Source organism: Rutilus rutilus (assembly GCF_951802725.1).
Source record: "Rutilus rutilus genome assembly, chromosome: 19".
NCBI lineage: Eukaryota > Metazoa > Chordata > Actinopteri > Cypriniformes > Leuciscidae > Rutilus > Rutilus rutilus.
In genome coordinates, this window is record NC_140232.1 from 21,245,010 (window position 1) to 21,262,825 (window position 17,816).

General features: G+C 38.5%; 1 protein-coding gene across 1 annotated transcript in view; it reads left to right on the forward strand.

Moving 5' to 3' along the window:
* Positions 1–15,637, forward strand: part of sema3b (sema domain, immunoglobulin domain (Ig), short basic domain, secreted, (semaphorin) 3B) — a 31,637-nt gene extending 16,000 nt beyond the window's left edge. The window contains exons 2-18 of the mRNA XM_084389296.1: positions 2,225–2,523; positions 2,614–2,771; positions 4,182–4,244; positions 8,691–8,810; positions 8,925–9,018; positions 9,110–9,229; positions 9,681–9,823; positions 9,918–10,032; positions 10,134–10,203; positions 10,613–10,757; positions 11,369–11,588; positions 11,684–11,772; positions 12,168–12,209; positions 12,328–12,485; positions 12,653–12,708; positions 13,349–13,488; positions 13,724–15,637. Of these exons, the coding sequence (XP_084245422.1) occupies positions 2,397–2,523; positions 2,614–2,771; positions 4,182–4,244; positions 8,691–8,810; positions 8,925–9,018; positions 9,110–9,229; positions 9,681–9,823; positions 9,918–10,032; positions 10,134–10,203; positions 10,613–10,757; positions 11,369–11,588; positions 11,684–11,772; positions 12,168–12,209; positions 12,328–12,485; positions 12,653–12,708; positions 13,349–13,488; positions 13,724–14,203 (2,340 nt within the window). The 5' untranslated portion in view covers positions 2,225–2,396 and the 3' untranslated portion in view covers positions 14,204–15,637. The remainder of the gene's footprint in view (positions 1–2,224; positions 2,524–2,613; positions 2,772–4,181; positions 4,245–8,690; positions 8,811–8,924; positions 9,019–9,109; positions 9,230–9,680; positions 9,824–9,917; positions 10,033–10,133; positions 10,204–10,612; positions 10,758–11,368; positions 11,589–11,683; positions 11,773–12,167; positions 12,210–12,327; positions 12,486–12,652; positions 12,709–13,348; positions 13,489–13,723) is intronic.
* The last annotated feature ends 2,179 nt before the right edge of the window (positions 15,638–17,816 follow it).

Below are 17,816 nucleotides of genomic sequence, written 5' to 3' on the forward strand. Positions count from 1 at the left end.
TGGCTGTAATGATGATGTATGATTTGCTGCGTTGGCACAGCCTCTTTGCTTAAAGAGATGTGAAGGGCGCTGGGATGCACTTTTCTGCTCTACTCTTGTATAAATCTCCCAGGACGGGGGGTGTGAATCTTGCTGGATGTACTCGAATGCGGGCCTGCAGTAGCTCATATTAAATGTGTGTTTATAGTAAATTAGCACAGCTAATCAGTGTGACAGCGCTACAGACAGAGGGACTGTGTGTGTGTGTGTGTGTGTGTGTGTGTGTGTGTGTGTGTGTGTGTGTGTGTGTGTGTGTGTGTGTGTTTTATTATGAGACTTCTGCTGTCTGCCAGTGTGAATAGTTCCATTATTCACAGCGATAGAAACAGAAAGAGAGGAAGAAAAACAAAGCACTTTTATATTTGGTTTGGGATGCTGCTGTATTTGTTCCTCTGTTTAAAATACATTTTTAAAAAGTTCACACGCTGGAGGATAGTCTTGTTTTTCAGGATTCTGTACATTTTAGCTGTGCAGTAAAACTGTGTGTGTAAGTGTGTGTGTGTGTGGGGCGGGGAGTAAAATCTATATTCAGTGGAGTCAGTAGGTCTCCTCTCATCTTACTGGTGATGCTCACTAACACTTATTAAAATTCAACACTGCAGCGTGTGTGTGTGTGTTGCTAACAGGGTTTTGGAGATGTAACAGATTTTTTAAAATTGTAATTTATCACTCTCTGTTGTATTATCCTCTTATAATACGTATCATTTATCTCTGTCTTCATTTCAACACACAGATCATAGTGGGACGTTTTCATATAACTTTGTTTTTATACTGAGCTAAATATATATTTCTATCATCTAACTCTAAGCCTAAAACTCACACATGTATACAGTTGTGATTAAACGTTTACATACCCCTGTGGAATCTTCAAAATGTTCATATTTTTTAAGAAAATTGATAGGGAACTTAAAAATGTAGTACTGAATAAGCTATTTTACATAACAGATGTTTACTTATGGTCCACAAGCCAAAATAATAACTTAATTTACACAAATGAAACAATTCAAAGTTCATGAGTGCTTAATACTGTGTATTGTTACCTGGACTTTATATAAACATCTGTTATGTGAAATAGCTTATAAAGGGCAGTGTTAGATAAAAACAAAATGCAATTTTTATGATCGCTCTTATTTTTTAACATGTTGCAGATTCTGCAAAGGTTGTAATCTTATGACCACAACTGTTTGTACTTAAATAAATACAGCAATAATCTGTCTTTTACTAGCACCTGAACACCAGTAAGAGATGAAGAAAGAAATTTAAAGATGCTCACTATTTTATTTTGGCATGCATTAGACAAAAGGGAGGACAGGTTGGAGGGCTGTCAATAGTATAACAAAAAGGGACAAAAATAGTATAAAATGACCATACGGTTTCCTCTTAAAGTCTTAAATACTGAACTCATATTCACACACACACACACACACACACACGCACACACACACACACACACACACACACACACAAAGTCTTAAAACCAAAATATGAGATAAAGTGAGAACATTAAAATCAAGAAGTGTGTAAATACGTCAGTGTGTTCAATTATCTGACTGTTTTGACTAAGAGGTTACTGTTTTAGCTTGAGGATTTTTGCAGTTTATCTGAATGATATGCTTCAAAATTATACTGTATAGAGTCAGACCGCTCCTCTCCTGTTCTCTCCTCTAATTCATTATTTCTTTACCCTCCGCATGCTGAATATGACCTAGTGCAGTAAGCAAGCACACACACACACACACACACACACACACACACACACACACACACACACACACACACACACTCACGGCAGCAATTAGATGTTGTTGGTCTGAAATGAGAGCTGGACGGTGTTCTGACCGAGTGGATCTTGGCTTTCAGTTTGTGCGTTCAGTGAATCTGGACCAGAACCATAAAAAGACTAAAATGAACGGCTCAACAAGACCAAATGCTTCTTCTGTGTATGTGTGTGCGATATGAGATCAGATTTCTCCCTCCTCATCTTAGACAGGACAGTAGTTTTAGACCATCTGCTACTGAAATAAAGCATGTGTGAGTGTGTGCGTCTGCATATCTGAAATATCATGGCTATTATCGGACTAGTGTTGGAGCGGGTGAAAAAGGGGTCAGGAAGTACTGAAAACTAGCTATGGAAGGGAAATGAAAAGTCTTAAACACTTTTTTGTTTTGTTTTTCTGGTGTCCAGCTTTCGGTGTAGAGAGGAAACTCCACATCCACAGCATCACTTTCACAACAAGCAGGACGACTGAGATCCGCCACGGCAACAGCTGCCACGACAACCAGCATCCCCGTCAACCATCTGTGTGGCAGCTGTCTGCTGTTTATAACTGATAAGAAGTTCTGGTCCTCCTCAGAAGATGATGACTATGATGATGATGATGATGATGATATGCAGCTCGCTGGTCCTGCTAGGGCTGATCGACGTCAGTGCTTCATCTAGCAGAAGTTCACCTTCCTCACCCCGAATGAAGCTGGCTTATAAAGGTGATGAAACTGGCTTGTATCTCATGTACATATTTCTGTCTGCATACATGTGTTTGGATTTACATTTGAGTTTTTTTGTGTGTTCTCCAGATCTTCAGCAGTTTAACGGCGTTAAGCGGTTTGACTTAGAGCGTTCGTGTTGTTTCGGAGCTCTCCTATTGGACGAGGAGAGGGGGCGGCTGTTTGTTGGAGCTCGTAACTTTCTTTTATCTCTCAGCCTCGACAACATCAGCAAACAGGAACAGAAGGTAGAGAACATTCCTTACTCTCTTTTTTTCCATCTTCTTCTTCAATTCCTTCATTCATAATGTAAGAGTGAAAGGAAACATCTTCCATTCTGTTTGTCAATCATTGTTTTTAACAAAGTCAATCATAACTCACTGATATAAAGTATAAACACCTGGGGACGGATTCACAAAGTTAACAAGTTTGTAAGATATTTCTTAAATGCAATTCTTGAAAACTTCTTAAAGTCTTAAAGTGTTCATAGATATTTTAAGAATATATATTATATTATATTATATTATATTATATTATATTATATTATAATGTATAATATTAATATAATATTAAGTATATATTAGTATATATTATGTATGTATATTATATATTTTCTATACTAAAATATTATATACCACAACAATATTGTGCTAATAATATGTTGTTGTAATGCTTAATATTTAAAAACAATACAATAAATTCATTAAACATCTTTCCTTTTGAGATTTATCCTACATTTTGAGGTTATTTACAAGGCAAATCTGATTTCACCAAGTACAACATGTTCCTGGATCAACATTCCAAACAACCAATCAGATTTGAGGGACAGGTTTACAGTTTACGTCAAGTTTAGGCTTACAGCCATGTTTAGGTGTTTCTATAGCAGTGTTATTCTCCCATCATCCCCTCTGATTTTAGGGAGAAGTTATGGGTAGTTTAGGTTAGGGGTAGGGATAGGGTTAGGACTAGGACTAGATTTCGGACAGGAATGTTGTCCCAGGATCAACAAACTTGTGTCTCAGATGTTCAACAAACTTTGTTCTTGGGTATGTTTTGTGAATCTGCTGCCAGCTTTTTTCACTCCTGTGCTCTCTCTAATATCTCTGTCATACATTTATTTTAATGAAGTAGTCCAGGGTCATAACTTGGCCCTACTTATATTAACAAATGAAGTGATTACACGATTGCATGTTTAAAAGCCTGTTTACACTAGTATTTTGTGCCGCCCACATGTGATTAAATTGTGTGTGTGTTTGTGCTAGAGAATCAGTGAAGAAGCTTTAGCATTTATTTTGTGTAAAGTTATTCAGCCTTTAAAGTCACACCAGATGATTTATGGTGGTCCAGGCCAATGTGCCGATGACAGAATGATGGATTTTTATTTCTTTAGGAAGGAAAGAGAAGGAATGATTAGTGAGAGTTGTCGGTCACTGTGTGCTATAGCTCTAGACTCACACAAGCACACACAGGTGTGGTTACGAGAGGATATGTCCTGATGTATGTGCATGTGTGCATCGCCCCTGGACGTGTTTTAACTGTGTCTCTGATGGGGTTCAGAGAGAATGTCCCTCAAGCTACTAAACACGTCTAACCCTGCAAACTAAGATCCTAACCTTAAGCCAAAACTCTTCCTCACCTCTGAACTCTCTCTTTGTCAGATCTACTGGCCAGCGCCTGTTGATTGGAGAGAAGAGTGCAACTGGGCCGGGAAAGATATCAATGTGAGTCTCTGCCATAATCAGATCTTGTGGTCATTAACATATCTGGTTCACACACTTATCGGTACCATCTCTCCTATGAGCTGTTTACACACAAACACACACAAGGCAATTAGCACTGCTATCACACAAACGGCTCCATCATTTACAGACATCAATGTAGAAATCAATGTAGAGCCAAAGTTTTCTGTCAGGGGACTGTGGGGTCCATGAACATACTTCAAGGTGCCCACAAAGAAGATTTATAACATATTGAATGTTCTCAAAATATTAATGAATATTTGCTTATCTGATACGCATCATATATTGTAATAATGCTAGTTTTAGTTTGTTTTTTGATTAATTTTATTATAAAGTGTTACTGATAAAATGTAATGTTTTTATTTTGTACACGAGTCACAAATCCGCAAGATTTTTTTTCTGACAAGAAATTAATATTGTTATTCAGCAAGGATGCATTAAATTAATCAAAAGTGGCAGTAAAGACATTTATAATGTTACAAAAGATTTCTATTTCAAATAAATGCTGTTCTTTTAAACTTTCTTTTTTTTCTAACTTTTCTATTCATCAAAGAAAAAACTGTACCACAGTTTACAAAATATATGCAAAATTTCAACATTGATAATAATAACAATTGTTTCTTGAGCTCTAAATCAGCATATTACAATGATTTCTGAAGGATCATGTGACACTGAAGACTGGAGTAATGATTCTGAAAATTCAGCTTTGCCATCACAGGAATAAATTACATTTTAAAAATATATTTAAACTCTTTAAAAAAAAGAAGAGTGTATTGTAAATTTTTACTGTGTTATTGATCAAATAATTGCAGCATTGGTGAGCATAACATGTTGCCGACCTCAAACTTACATAGAGTATATCCAAAATGCATGATTTTCCCATGGCATATTAAAAAATCGAAAACAAAATAGTATTGTCATACTATTGTCTAATTCTATCACCATGGTACTTCAGTATGGTTATCTCAGTATGTCTGTGATTCTGATGTTGTAACATGTTGAACATGTTTGTCAAAAGGTCATAGTTCATGTATGTTGTAGCTTGTGTGCGTTTTATCTGGTGTGTTAAGCGGATGTGTGTGGGATGTTTTTGGACACTGTGTCTGTCTGAATGTTCTCTTTATTTTAAAGGGCGTGGAAGGTTGTGTAACTTCAAAATGTGTGTGTGTGTGTGTGTGTGTGTCGGGGTTCATTCTACGGTGGGACTGAGGTCAGCTGACAATGAGATCTGCCACACACACACAGACTTTGTTCAGTGCGCTGACCTGTGAGTTGACCCTCATTACATGTAGGTGTGTACAGGACGGCAGGGACAGAACCAGACCTCCATGAATAAAGACTTAAGATTTTCCCTAAGACTCTCCCCCTGACCTTTCACTTTCTCATGCTATCTCTCTTTTGTTCAGTCTCAGTCTGAACTCTGATTTCTCACTCAATATTTCTTTCAATTTACTCAGTTCCCTTGATCTCAGGTCTCTGTCTTTCAATCTCTTCATGTCCTACTTCTTTCTCACTCCCTTTCTTTCAGTCTCTGTCATACAACATCTTCTGAAGCCAAACAGCAGCTTCATATAATGAGACTGAAATTGAAATCAACTCTTCTCTTGAATCATTTGAATCACTGAGTCAGTGAGTTGAACTGGAGAACCAAATCAGTCTAATTTGTGAACAAATCATTTGGCTTGATTTTGTGAATCGGATCAACGTGAATCATACTACGTTGATTTTAAAGTTCAACTCAATGATCCCACGGCAGTTAGTCAAAGTTAACAACTTTAAAGAGAAGAAGATTATTTGTGAATAATGACTTAAATTGTAATCAAATAATTTTGGAATTAATTCCTTTTATTATTACATTTACTGTAATTTTAACAATGCTGTATTCATAAATTTTTGATAGTAGATGACTACATGTGGACAATCACACAGGGATCCAGTGATCAGGCTAATAAGGTCAAAGTTGAAAGTTCACCGCACGCGTCTCAGCAGGAAATTCACACACACATACGGTTTATTCCTCCTGAGAGACATTGTTCATTTTAAAGCTCTTTTTCTTTTGTTCTGCACTCTGTCTCTTTCTCTCTCTCAGTCTTTCTTTCTTTTTTCTGTCTTTTTTCTTTGTCTCGTGGGCTCACTTCAAAGAGCCCATCAGCACACACACACACACACACACACATGCTCACACACACCCCTAACACGTCCTTCCCTTATTGAGGGCTGTAAAGCTCTCGAAACAGAAGCACCAGTGTGTGTGTGTACAAGAGGTAGAGAGAAAGGGAGAGACCCCTTCCTGTATAAACACAGTTTGTCAGCAACTTAATTGGTCTTCTATGATTCTATTCCGCCACCCCCTCCGTACAGCGTGCACACACACACACACACACACACACACACACACTCTTCACAGGGTGCGTTAAGCTCAAAGAGAGGCCTTTGTTCTCCACAAGCTCTGTATGTGTATGTGTGAGTTTGTGTGCAGGGTTTAAGCATGGCAGGAGGGCACATGTCAATCACATCTTTCTGTAGAGGTAGCAGAGAGGTTACACACAAAACACACACACACCTTTTAAGCTGGTATGATTATGCTGCCTACTAAGATACCTTGTTTTTGCCATTTTCTAGCATCCCAGAATGCATTATGATGAGTAAAATCTAATATGGTGGATGAAATGCAGATTATAAATATATTTAATTAAATAGATTATTATAGATACACAATCAAGTTTTTTTTTTGTACTTATTTGCTTTGGGACAGTCCTTCATGGGACAGTGGGTCAGTGTCACATTGTCCTCTGGAACTTAAAGGAGAAGTGCCTAATATCTGAAATTATTGTGTGTGTGTGTGTGTGTGTGTGTGTGTGTGTGTGTGTGTGTGTGTGTGTGTGTGTGTGTTCTTGCGCACATTTTAACAGATGTTCAGTTCAGGGTTCATTCTGCTGCTGAAAGCTCACTGTTAGTCAGAGAGAGAAGATGGAGTGGGGCATAATTACAGTCCAAACAGCAGGAACATATGAACCTGGAGAGTCCTCTCTCCTCTCCTCCCTTTCACTCTACCTCTCCTCTCTGGTCTTCTCCTTCTCTTCTCCTTTCATCTAGTCTCTTCTCTTCCTCTTTAAGGTTATCTCATCTCCGCTCTCTCTTCTCGTCTCTTTTTGTCTCATCTTGTCTCTTCTCCTGGTTTTTCTGGACATATTTTCTTTTCTTGAATCATCTTCTCTAGTCGTCTTATCTTTGGTCTTCTCTTCTCGTTTAGTCTCATCTTTTTTTCATCTTGTCCCTTTCATTGGTATTCTAGTCTGTTGTCTTGTTGTCTTTGGTCGTCTTGTCTCTAATAGTCTCTTGACATAAATTCTCTTTTCTTTTGACCTTGTCTTTTCTCTAGTCATCTCATCTATTCTCTTGCTGTCTGTGGTTATCTTGCCTCTGATTGTCAGTTGCTGTCTTTTCTCGTCTCTTCTTTTCTCATCTCGTCTCATCTATTTTCTTCTCAAATCTTCTCGTCTCTTGTTGTGTGTTCTTGTCTCTTCTTATCCTGAATCTTCTCTAGTCACCTCATCTTTGGTCTTTCACGTCTGTTGTCTAGTACCTCTGGTCTTCTAGTACATCTACTTTTTCATCTTGTCTTGTTTCTACTCTTTTCTAGTCATCTCAACTTTGGTCTTCACCTCTCATACAGTATTTTCTCTTCTCGTCTCGGGTCATCTCATCTTGTCTCTCCTCTTCTCTGGTTATCTCGTCTAGTCTTTTCTCTTGTTGTTTTTGGTCATCTTAGCTCTAGTTGTATCTTCTTGACTTAAATCTTCTCTGGTCTCGTCTTTGGTCTTCTGTTGTTGTTTCATTTTGTCTCATCTCAATCTTCTCTCATCTCCTCCTCGTCCCATGTCGTCTTTTTACGTCTCATGTCATCCTTCTTGTCTCATGTTGTCTCTTCGCTTTCACATTCCTCTCTTTCGGGCCATGCTTCATCCCTGCATCTTCTCCCTCTACCCTGGAATCCGGATGTTCCCGCTCGCTAATGTTGCCGTAGTGATTCCAGGCACTCTGGGAAATGTGGCATGCTCCAGCGAGCACATTTCACAAAGGAAAAGAGAAACAGAGAGGCTATATGTGTCCATGTATGTCAGTTGAACAGTCGATGTGTCTTTGTTTTTATGTGTGAAAGAGAGAGCGTGAGAGATTACAGAGAGATCCGGGATCACAGCGAGCAGGAAAAGGTCAGCGCTCATGTCAGACTGTCGTCAGGGATATGCGTAATACGGTGACGTTTCATTTATGATCCGCCCCATACGAGGTCCCTTAAGAGATAAACCGAAAATGTTTTCGTCTGCCTGTGGCTCTGTGCTACTGATAGTCAATCCAGATGGTGGCAGTCTCACAGATGAACTGGTGAAAGTATGTAAAATATGTCCTCCATAAAATGTTTTGCAGACGGACTGTGTAAACTATGTGAAAGTGCTTCACCACTATAATCGGACTCACCTGTACGCCTGTGGGACTGGGGCTTTCCACCCCACCTGTGCTTTTGTGGAGGTGGGACAGAAGATAGAGGTAAGTGTGTGTTTGTTTGGATGCATATGAATAAGTTTGTGTGATAAATGTCCCCTGTTTGTCTTTCTGATGGTCAAATGTACAGCTACAGTATATTTTGCTTTGTCTCTATAGGATCATGTGTTTAGAATTGATCCCTCTCTGGTAGAAGATGGGAAAGGAAGGAGTCCGTATGACCCACGCCACACATCAGCATCTGTTCTGATTGGTTAGCTGCCACTGTTCATCTTTCTATCTCCCATCTAAAAGATACTGTTACATCATGACCAATCAGTAACCATATCTACTTCATCATATAGGTGATGAGCTTTATGCCGGCGTTGCCACTGATTTGATGGGTCGGGACTTTACAATCTTTCGCAGCATGGGACAAAGGCCTTCCATACGAACGGAACAGCACGATTCTCGCTGGCTCAATGGTTCGTTTGTGTATGATTTATTTAAAAAAAACATTAAAAAAAATGCAATTCACACGTACAGTGACTTAAATAGACATCCTCTGTAATAAGCATGTTTTGAATTTCTGAATTCTGAATTTTTTTTCGAGGGCATAAAGTCCAAAAAGTCTCATTAAAAAAAGAAAAGAAATTCTTAACAGTTATTATCAGGGTTTTTTTTGTAATAGTATAAACATTTAAAAGCCAAATCAAAGTCATGTGGTTTAACCAACATGCTGGGATTTTTATTATTATTTATATATTAGAAAGGATATGCATATGGAGTATGCATTTTAAACTAGATATTTTTAAAAGTTTTATTTTTCCTGTTATTTATCTTGCATACTCTTATTTGTTGTTGACCCATGTGTTTATGTGCATCTCTGTTTTTGTATAATGGCAATGTGCCCTATGATGATGCTGTGTGTTTCAGAGCCCAAGTTTATAGCGGCATTTGGTGTTCCCGAGAGTGAGAATCCTGACGATGATAAAGTCTTCTTCTTCTTCAGAGAAACTGCTGTAGAAGCTCAGGGATTCGGGAAGGTTACATATTCCCGGATTGGCCAGCTTTGCAGGGTTAGGAGCCATTAATTTATCACTAAGCCTAATGGCTATTGGCTGCTGTTTATCATCTTGATTTAAATTAACATGCATGTTTTTTTGGTTACAGAATGATATGGGAGGACAGCGCAGTCTAGTAAACAAGTGGACGACATTTCTAAAGGCTCGTCTTGTGTGTTCGGTACCAGGCAATGATGGCACCGAAACGCATTTTGATGAACTTAGTAAGAACGCTCACAAACACACACAGACACTAGGGTTAAATTATGCTGATATAAATGACAATTGCATTTCATTGCCTGCTGACCTTTGTCTGGACCTTTAGGGGATGTGTTTCTGCTGCAGACCCGTGATAGAAAGAACCCGCTGATCTACACCGTCTTTACCACCTCCAGGTCAGAGTTCATCTTTGGGTGTGGTTTAAAGGGTTAACTCACCCAAGAAGCCAAATGTATTGAAATTGGTTACTAACCTTCGTGTCATTCCATACCTGTATGACTTTCTTTTGTGGAACACAAAATACGTTTTTTTTAAAGAACATAAGTCATACATGATAACATAATTTTCTTTTTTAGCTGAATTGTGCCTATAAGATTTAAGTAATTGGATTTGTATTTATATTCACTGTATGACATCAATCTATTTTGAAACATTTAAACTAAAACATTTAGGGTGAATTCAAGTATTGGTCATTTCACTGAGAAAAAGTAAACCCAAAAACCTGAATTCAGCATTTGTGTGACTATTTTTATCTCTTTGTACTGTAACGTGTTAACGGTCTGTGTGTGTGTTTGTGTCTTACAGCAGTGTATTTCAAGGTTCTGCAGTATGTCTCTACACCATGAATGACATTCGGCGGGCATTTTTAGGGCCTTTTGCCCATAAAGAAGGACCCAATTATCAGTGGGTTCCTTTCCAGGGTAAAGTGCCATACCCACGGCCAGGCATGGTGAGAACAGATTCATACACCTCACATCATACACTATCATTCATAAGTTTGGGGTTGTCATTTTTTTTATGGTTTTGAAAGAAGTCTCTTATGCTCTCCAAGGCTGCATTTATTTGATCTAAAATACACTAAAAACTGTTATACTGTGAAATAATATTACTATTTCAAACGAATGTTTTCTATTTTAATATATTTTAAAAATAATGCATTCCTGTGATAGCAAAGCTGAATTTTCAGCAGCCATTACTCCAGTCTTCAGTGTTACATTTGCCTTTTCATGATTCTTTGATGAATAGAAAGTAAAAAAAAAAAAAACATTATTTATTTGAAATATATATTTTTTAACAATGTAAGTCTTTGCTGTCACATCTGATTAATTTAATGCATTCTTACTGAATAAAATAATTAATAAATAAAAAAATCGTATTGACCCCTTTGAACGGTAGGGTAAGTGTAGTGTAGTGTGAATGTTTGAAAAGTAAATATAGATTTAGATTTGTCAATAACTGGTTATAGTTTTGGACTTGCTGACGTGTGTAGACTGTTGATATCATGTGAATGGGTTTTGCTTCCGGATTCTACAGATATCTCTTTCTCTCTCTCTTCCTCAGTGTCCCAGTAAGACCTTCGGCAGTTTTGAGTCAACTAAAGGTTTCCCTGATAACGTAATCCAGTTTGCGAGGCACCACCCGTTAATGTTTAATCCAGTAACTCCACTGGGGGGTCGGCCAGTGTTCCTGCGTACCGGAATACCATACAGCTTCACTCAGATTACCGTAGACCGTGTCAATGCAGCTGATGGGCACTACGATGTAATGTTCATCGGCACAGGTAGAATACTGACTGAATATTGACAGAAGCATTTAGAGTCAAACTGTCTTTACTGGTTCCGGCCCTGGTTAAAGCCCCTCTGTGTTTCTCTGCAGATGTCGGCTCTGTGCTGAAGGTGATCTCTGTGCCCAAGGGAAGCTGGAGTAACACAGATCTTCTGCTGGAGGAGCTTCAGGTCTTTAAGGTGAGAGAAGGAATGTGGGAATTTTGTGACTGTTAGTGAGCTAAAGCAGTCAAAACATCTATTTATTGATGTCCTCGTATGGAAAAAATAAATAAAAAGTCTTGTTTAAATAAAGGTTCATTCTAAAAATGATTAAAGCTTTCTTTTCTGGTTAAGGTTCTATTTGTTAACATTAGTTAGCTACAATAGTTAACATGAACTAACAAAAAGCATTTATTAATCTCAGTTAATTATTCAAATCAAAGTTGTCTTCGTTAATGACATGAATAGTTGTATTTGTATTATCTAACATTAACAAAGATGAATAAATACTATAACAAATGTATTGCTTATTGTTACGTAGTTAATGATGACTAGTGTTACCAACAGACTCTTGTACTGCCTTCTTATTGCAGGATTCTTCATCTATTACCAGTATGCAGATTTCCTCTAAACGGGTGAGAATGAGTCTTGGTTTTTATAAAATATCAGCTATTTTTAAACAGGAGTATTAAAGAATCACATGAAAGCAGTATATTAGTAAATCATGTGATGATTTTCTCTCTCTTTCTACAGCAACAGCTGTACATTGGTTCAGATACAGGTGTTGTCCAGGTTCCTCTGCACCGCTGCAGTATGTACGGTAAAGCCTGTGCCGAGTGCTGCCTGGCTCGAGATCCATACTGTGCCTGGGACGGACACACCTGCACACGCTACCTGCCGAACACAAAACGGTAAAACCTTCATTAATGGCTTTATTCAAACCTGGTGTTTTGAATTTTAGACCTCGTAGAAATCTGATTCAAACTGAAAAATAGATACATTGAGACAGTCAAACCTGTGAAGTATTTTTTGTTAAGGTTTTTTATATATATATTTTTGTGTGTATTGATGTGTGTAGAAGGTTCCGGCGTCAGGATGTGAGGAATGGGGATCCTAATGCTCTCTGCTCAGGAGGTAAGACTACAGTACCTCTGTCAGCCTCTAGGAGGAGTCATTTCTCTGTTCTCTGTTATTCATTCACAATGTGAATTAAAGCAATGGTTCTCAACTGGTGGGTCACAAGTCTGCTCACATGTATCAGAGATAAAATACACGACTTCTCAAATGTTTGGGGTCAGTAAGAGTTTTTAAAATGAAATTTATATTTTTATTCAGCAGGAAAGACTTTTATTTTGTTACAAAAATGAATATTTCAAATATGCAGTTCTTTTAAACTTTCTATTCATGAGGGAATCCTGAAAAAAATTATGTATCTTGGTTTCCACAAATATATTAATCAGCACAACTGTTTTCAACATTGTTAATAATTAGAAATGTTTCTTGAGCAGTAAATCAGCATATTAGAATTATTTCTGAAGGAATATGTGACACTAAATACAGGAGTAAATGATGCTGAAAATTCAGCTTTAACATAAAAAAAAAAAGACTTTTGAATCATAGTTTATGCTATTAAACATGACACACATTGTGTGTGTCGCTTCTTGATATACAGTGTAAAATCGAAAGCAAAATGATTTCTAATATGAGTAACTAGAATGACCATGGCTGAGAAGTGACAGTGCAAGTATAACAGTGTTTTGCGTGTGTCCTGCAGACCATCAGAAGCAGCGTGTCCTGGAGAAGAGGCTGTACGCTGTGGATGGAAGCAGCTCCTTCCTGGAATGTATCCCAAAATCACTACAGGCCCAGATTACATGGACCTATCAGAAGCATCCGGAAAACCCACGGGAGGAGGTGAGAGAGAGCAGAGAGAGGCAGGCTGGGGTAGATATGTCAGGTTATTATAGAGAAAGAGATTATAGAGGTTATTATAGAGAAAGACGGATGCAGACAGCACTGATAAGAGATGATAAATGTGCGTCTTTGTTTAAATTAATGACTTTCATTCTCTCTCGCCTATCAGTGTAATCACTACTGATGCTTGATGCATTCATTGTGTATGTGTGTGTGTGTGTGTGTGCGTTCACAGGTTCGTCTAGATGACCGTGTTTTGCAGACCGAGCGAGGCCTGTTGGTGAGACGAGCCGTGCGTAGAGATGGCGGCGTGTATCAGTGCCACGCGATGGAACATGGATTCACCCAGACCCTCCTTGCGATCACGCTGGAGATTTTGCCTTTGGCTGGCCCCGCCCCCTCCGCTCTTAACCCTCGCAGCCCTGCGCACACCAATCACGGGCAGTCCACCAATCAAAAGCTGTGGTACAGGGACTTCATGCAGTTGGTGGATCACCCAAACCTAAACACAGTCGACCAGATCTGTGAGCAAGTTTGGTCACGCAAGCACAGCCTATCAGGGAAGACCGCGCCAGGTCCAGCCAATGAGGCGCCGGCTCACGATCCGCTGCACTCTAAAAAGTGGAAGCACCTGAAGGAAGTGAGGAAAGGACGAAATCGCAGAACGCATGACGGGAGACCCGCACCCAGAGCGCCGCGGAGCGCGGGAGAGTAGCGAGGGATGAGAGGCCGAGTTGAAAGAGAGACTGAGAGACAGAAAGGAAGAGCAAAATAACCACTGGAGGTGGACAGATTCTCACACAGCATCTCATTCATTGACTGCTTATTGCCTGTTCAGCTTTTTATTACCCCTGTGACGACACTCCACTGCCTGTTATTAGTCTCTATATACTCTATTGGCCTCATCTCCAGTCTGAAGACTCAATCTAGTGCCCCCACGACCCCAATCCCGCTCCCGTCAGCATCTTTTACTCCAAACGGCTATCCAGAAACCCACACTCCATCCAGTTCATCTAAAATACTAACACAAACTCAAGGTCCTGAAGTCCAAAAAATCCCTTTGAGTTGTAACCGGAAAATCTTCGAGACGCAAAGACATGCATGTGCTGCGTAAATCAGTAAACACAGGCTCTTGTGGACACGCATTGAGTAAATCATGTATACTCTTCTATGTTTTCATCTGGGTGTTTGTGCTACATGTGTTCTGTAGATTAGATTATCCTCTCACTTTGGCCCTGACTCACCAGCACCAGATGAACATCATCACTCTTCTTCTTCTTCTTCTTCTTTCACTGCTTGAAGACTTAAAACACAACATTTCAAGCAAACCAAAAGACAAAAAAGGAGAAAAAAACTGTACATTTGTGATCTGGTAAGGCTGTAGCTACTATGAGTGTAAGTGCTTAAGTAAATGTTTTTTTCATTTGACAGTAATTCTATACCTTGAAAGCGGTCAGCGAAAAGTAACAAAGGTGAATTACTATTTTGAGATACTAAGTTATGTGTCAGGTGTTCTGATTATGTGTTGTATGAGACTGAGATGGACAGGGGCATTATGGGTAATGTGGTCTGGGACCAGGTAAGGAAATCTACAGAGAAACCTTTTTAGATACTTTTAGGTCTAATCTCTGAACTAACCTGAATAAGGCAGAATAGTTATGTATATTTGAATGTGTCTGTGTAAGATTTTGAGAGTGAGATTTTCCCGCTTTTTATACAGCTCTACCATATTCACTGTTTAAATGAGCCTCAATATTCTGTAACCGCACAGCTAATGTCTTATGTATGCTAGTACATAATGGGTTAAATGAGAAAACACGGATCCAAGGCCATCTCTCAAGACAAGAAACAAGATAAAAGTGCCCAAGAAAAATGTTCTTATCTCTGACTCTGACAATTCAGATTAATATTTAAAATAACACATTTAAGAGTCTAGCCAATTGTCCATTTATTTTTTATTAACTCTTTCTGTCTCTTGGGAAAAGGAGTGTCGAATTACTCAGTAAATGCATGTTTACAGACGCTTGATGCCAAATTTCTTTTTTAATGCATTGCAAACAGCGATGTGGGAGCGAATCATACAGATTCCAAAAGTCAAATTCTACAAATTTACCATGGAGCGTCCTGAAAAAAAATAAAATAAATAGAATTAAGTATAGTCGCTACTTTTACAAGGTAAATGAGTGGTGCTCGCGCAGGAGTTATAGTGGACCCGATGGCCTCGCGCTGTGTTGTTATGGCGCCCTCTTCTGGTGTTTGTGGATTCTGCTGTGTCGGATGAGATAAACTCGACATTAAATTAATCGATTACGAATCCGATTCATTTGTAAACGGATGTAAGAAAGAATGTTTTGAGTAGAACTGGTGGGTTATCATGTGGTAGTATTTATATCAGTTTGTCTAAAAGTTATAGCTACTTAACGGTAATTTTTGCATGACTTTAAACGTCTTGAGAGTTTTTGTTTGTTTTACAATGAAAAAAAATACCATGTTTTAAAACTGTTCTGCGAGATTATGGTATGTTCATCGTATATTTATGGATCGATAAGCTAATGTGTTGTTGTGGTTTGTGAAAAAAAAACTGACCTATGTGTGTAATGAGGAGAATATGAGAACATCTTTGTGTGTATATTTTGAAAATCTTTCCCTTCTTTTGAATACATAACCTAACATGACACACTCTAAAATCACATTCTGGGTAATTTAAAAGACTATCAAAACAGCATTTCCAACTAATCCGGTTCTCTTTCTGCTTTGTGACGCTTCTCAGCTTTTGAGAGAGAGAGAGAGTGTGTGTGTGTGTGTGTGTGTCTGTATCAATGTGAGAGAGGCTCTGTGTGTTTGTGCTGTTAAATATTAGAATTTCTGTACATTGGGGAAAAGTGTGAGTTTCATTTTGTGGACAAGTCAAAGGTCAAAGGCCAAAGTTGACATGAACACTGTATTACTCCCTGGGTATTTTCTCTGTGGATTGTTGCATCAGACTGTAAACGATTAACACAATAAAACATACAGTTAATTCAAAATAACTCTGTTTTATTTTTGATAGAGCGAGTGTGAGGTAAGAGAAAGAATGAAAATTTCGACAAAACTTTGTGTGTGCATTAGCGCAATCTCACCACTCGAGTGCGCTGCTGTGCACGCTGTGTTTCACGCTAGTTGTCACACTTTAACATTTTTAAATTCAGTTTCTGTACAAAAAATACGAAACATAAATATTTTATGAAACTCTATAAAATGATTATTTGAAACAGCAATAAGATGACAAAAAAAATTCTTTCATTTTTTTTAATTGCAAAAAAATAGGCAAAACATGCACAACATAAAACGCAACAACTTGCCACACATTTTCCGTTCTGTCTGCTAATTTGGTAGTAATGTCTGTGACAGCTGTAATGATTAATGATGCTAATTAGGCCTAATTAACCCTTCATTATACTCCTTAACCTCTCAGGCTCTCATTAGAGGTGTTGATTTAAGAAAGCATGGCCTCAGTGTCGACAGGCTGTCTCACTAGCTATAGATTCTTGCACTCATATTTTCTTTCTGTCTTTCGCTCTGTCTCACATACGTCAGATCAGACAGAGCGAGAGAGTGTCAGAGGCTGAAAAAACAAACATGACATCGGAAGAGAAGATACAAGATGAGCGGAGAAAGATGAGTTTGTACAAGTGGCATAGAAAAACACAACCTGCCCAAACAAAGAAAATCAGTTAATTAAGAGTTAATAATGCTTTAGAAAATATTATTTGTGGATCTAATTACAAGGGATGTGGGAAACCGGACAGAAAAAGAGAGAAAGAATGAATATGTGGCCCTTAACCTGTGCTAAACTACCTGTAATGAAGCAATGATTGTGAGTGAGCAATGGTGTTTCCATTCTTTGGCAGTGTGCATCTTTCTGTAAGGTGACTGGATATTTCTATACAGCTGTGCTGCTCAGTAAAAATCCATTGTAAACAGGTATGTCCGATTGGACCATGAGGGTGTTTATTCATGTTTCTAAACAGGAAGTGGGTCAATACACAAGGTACGTGTGCGTCAATGATGACAGTTCCTGCAGCTGCTATATTTTACTGTTTAGAGCAATTACTTACACACACTTCCACAGCCTTCACTTAATGACTAAGTGTTTGTGTTTGCTAAGCTTGAGTTAGAGCACTTCAGATAAATGTGAGGTTGTGGTGGAACAGGGTACAGTCAGGCAGACTTGGGAAGAGGTGACAAAATTAAAAGGTTTTTGTAGTAAAAAAAGAAAAAGAAAATACATTTTATAAAAAATGAGTTTTGAGTGGTGCTTGCTCGCAAAACCTGCTACAGAGTTGGAG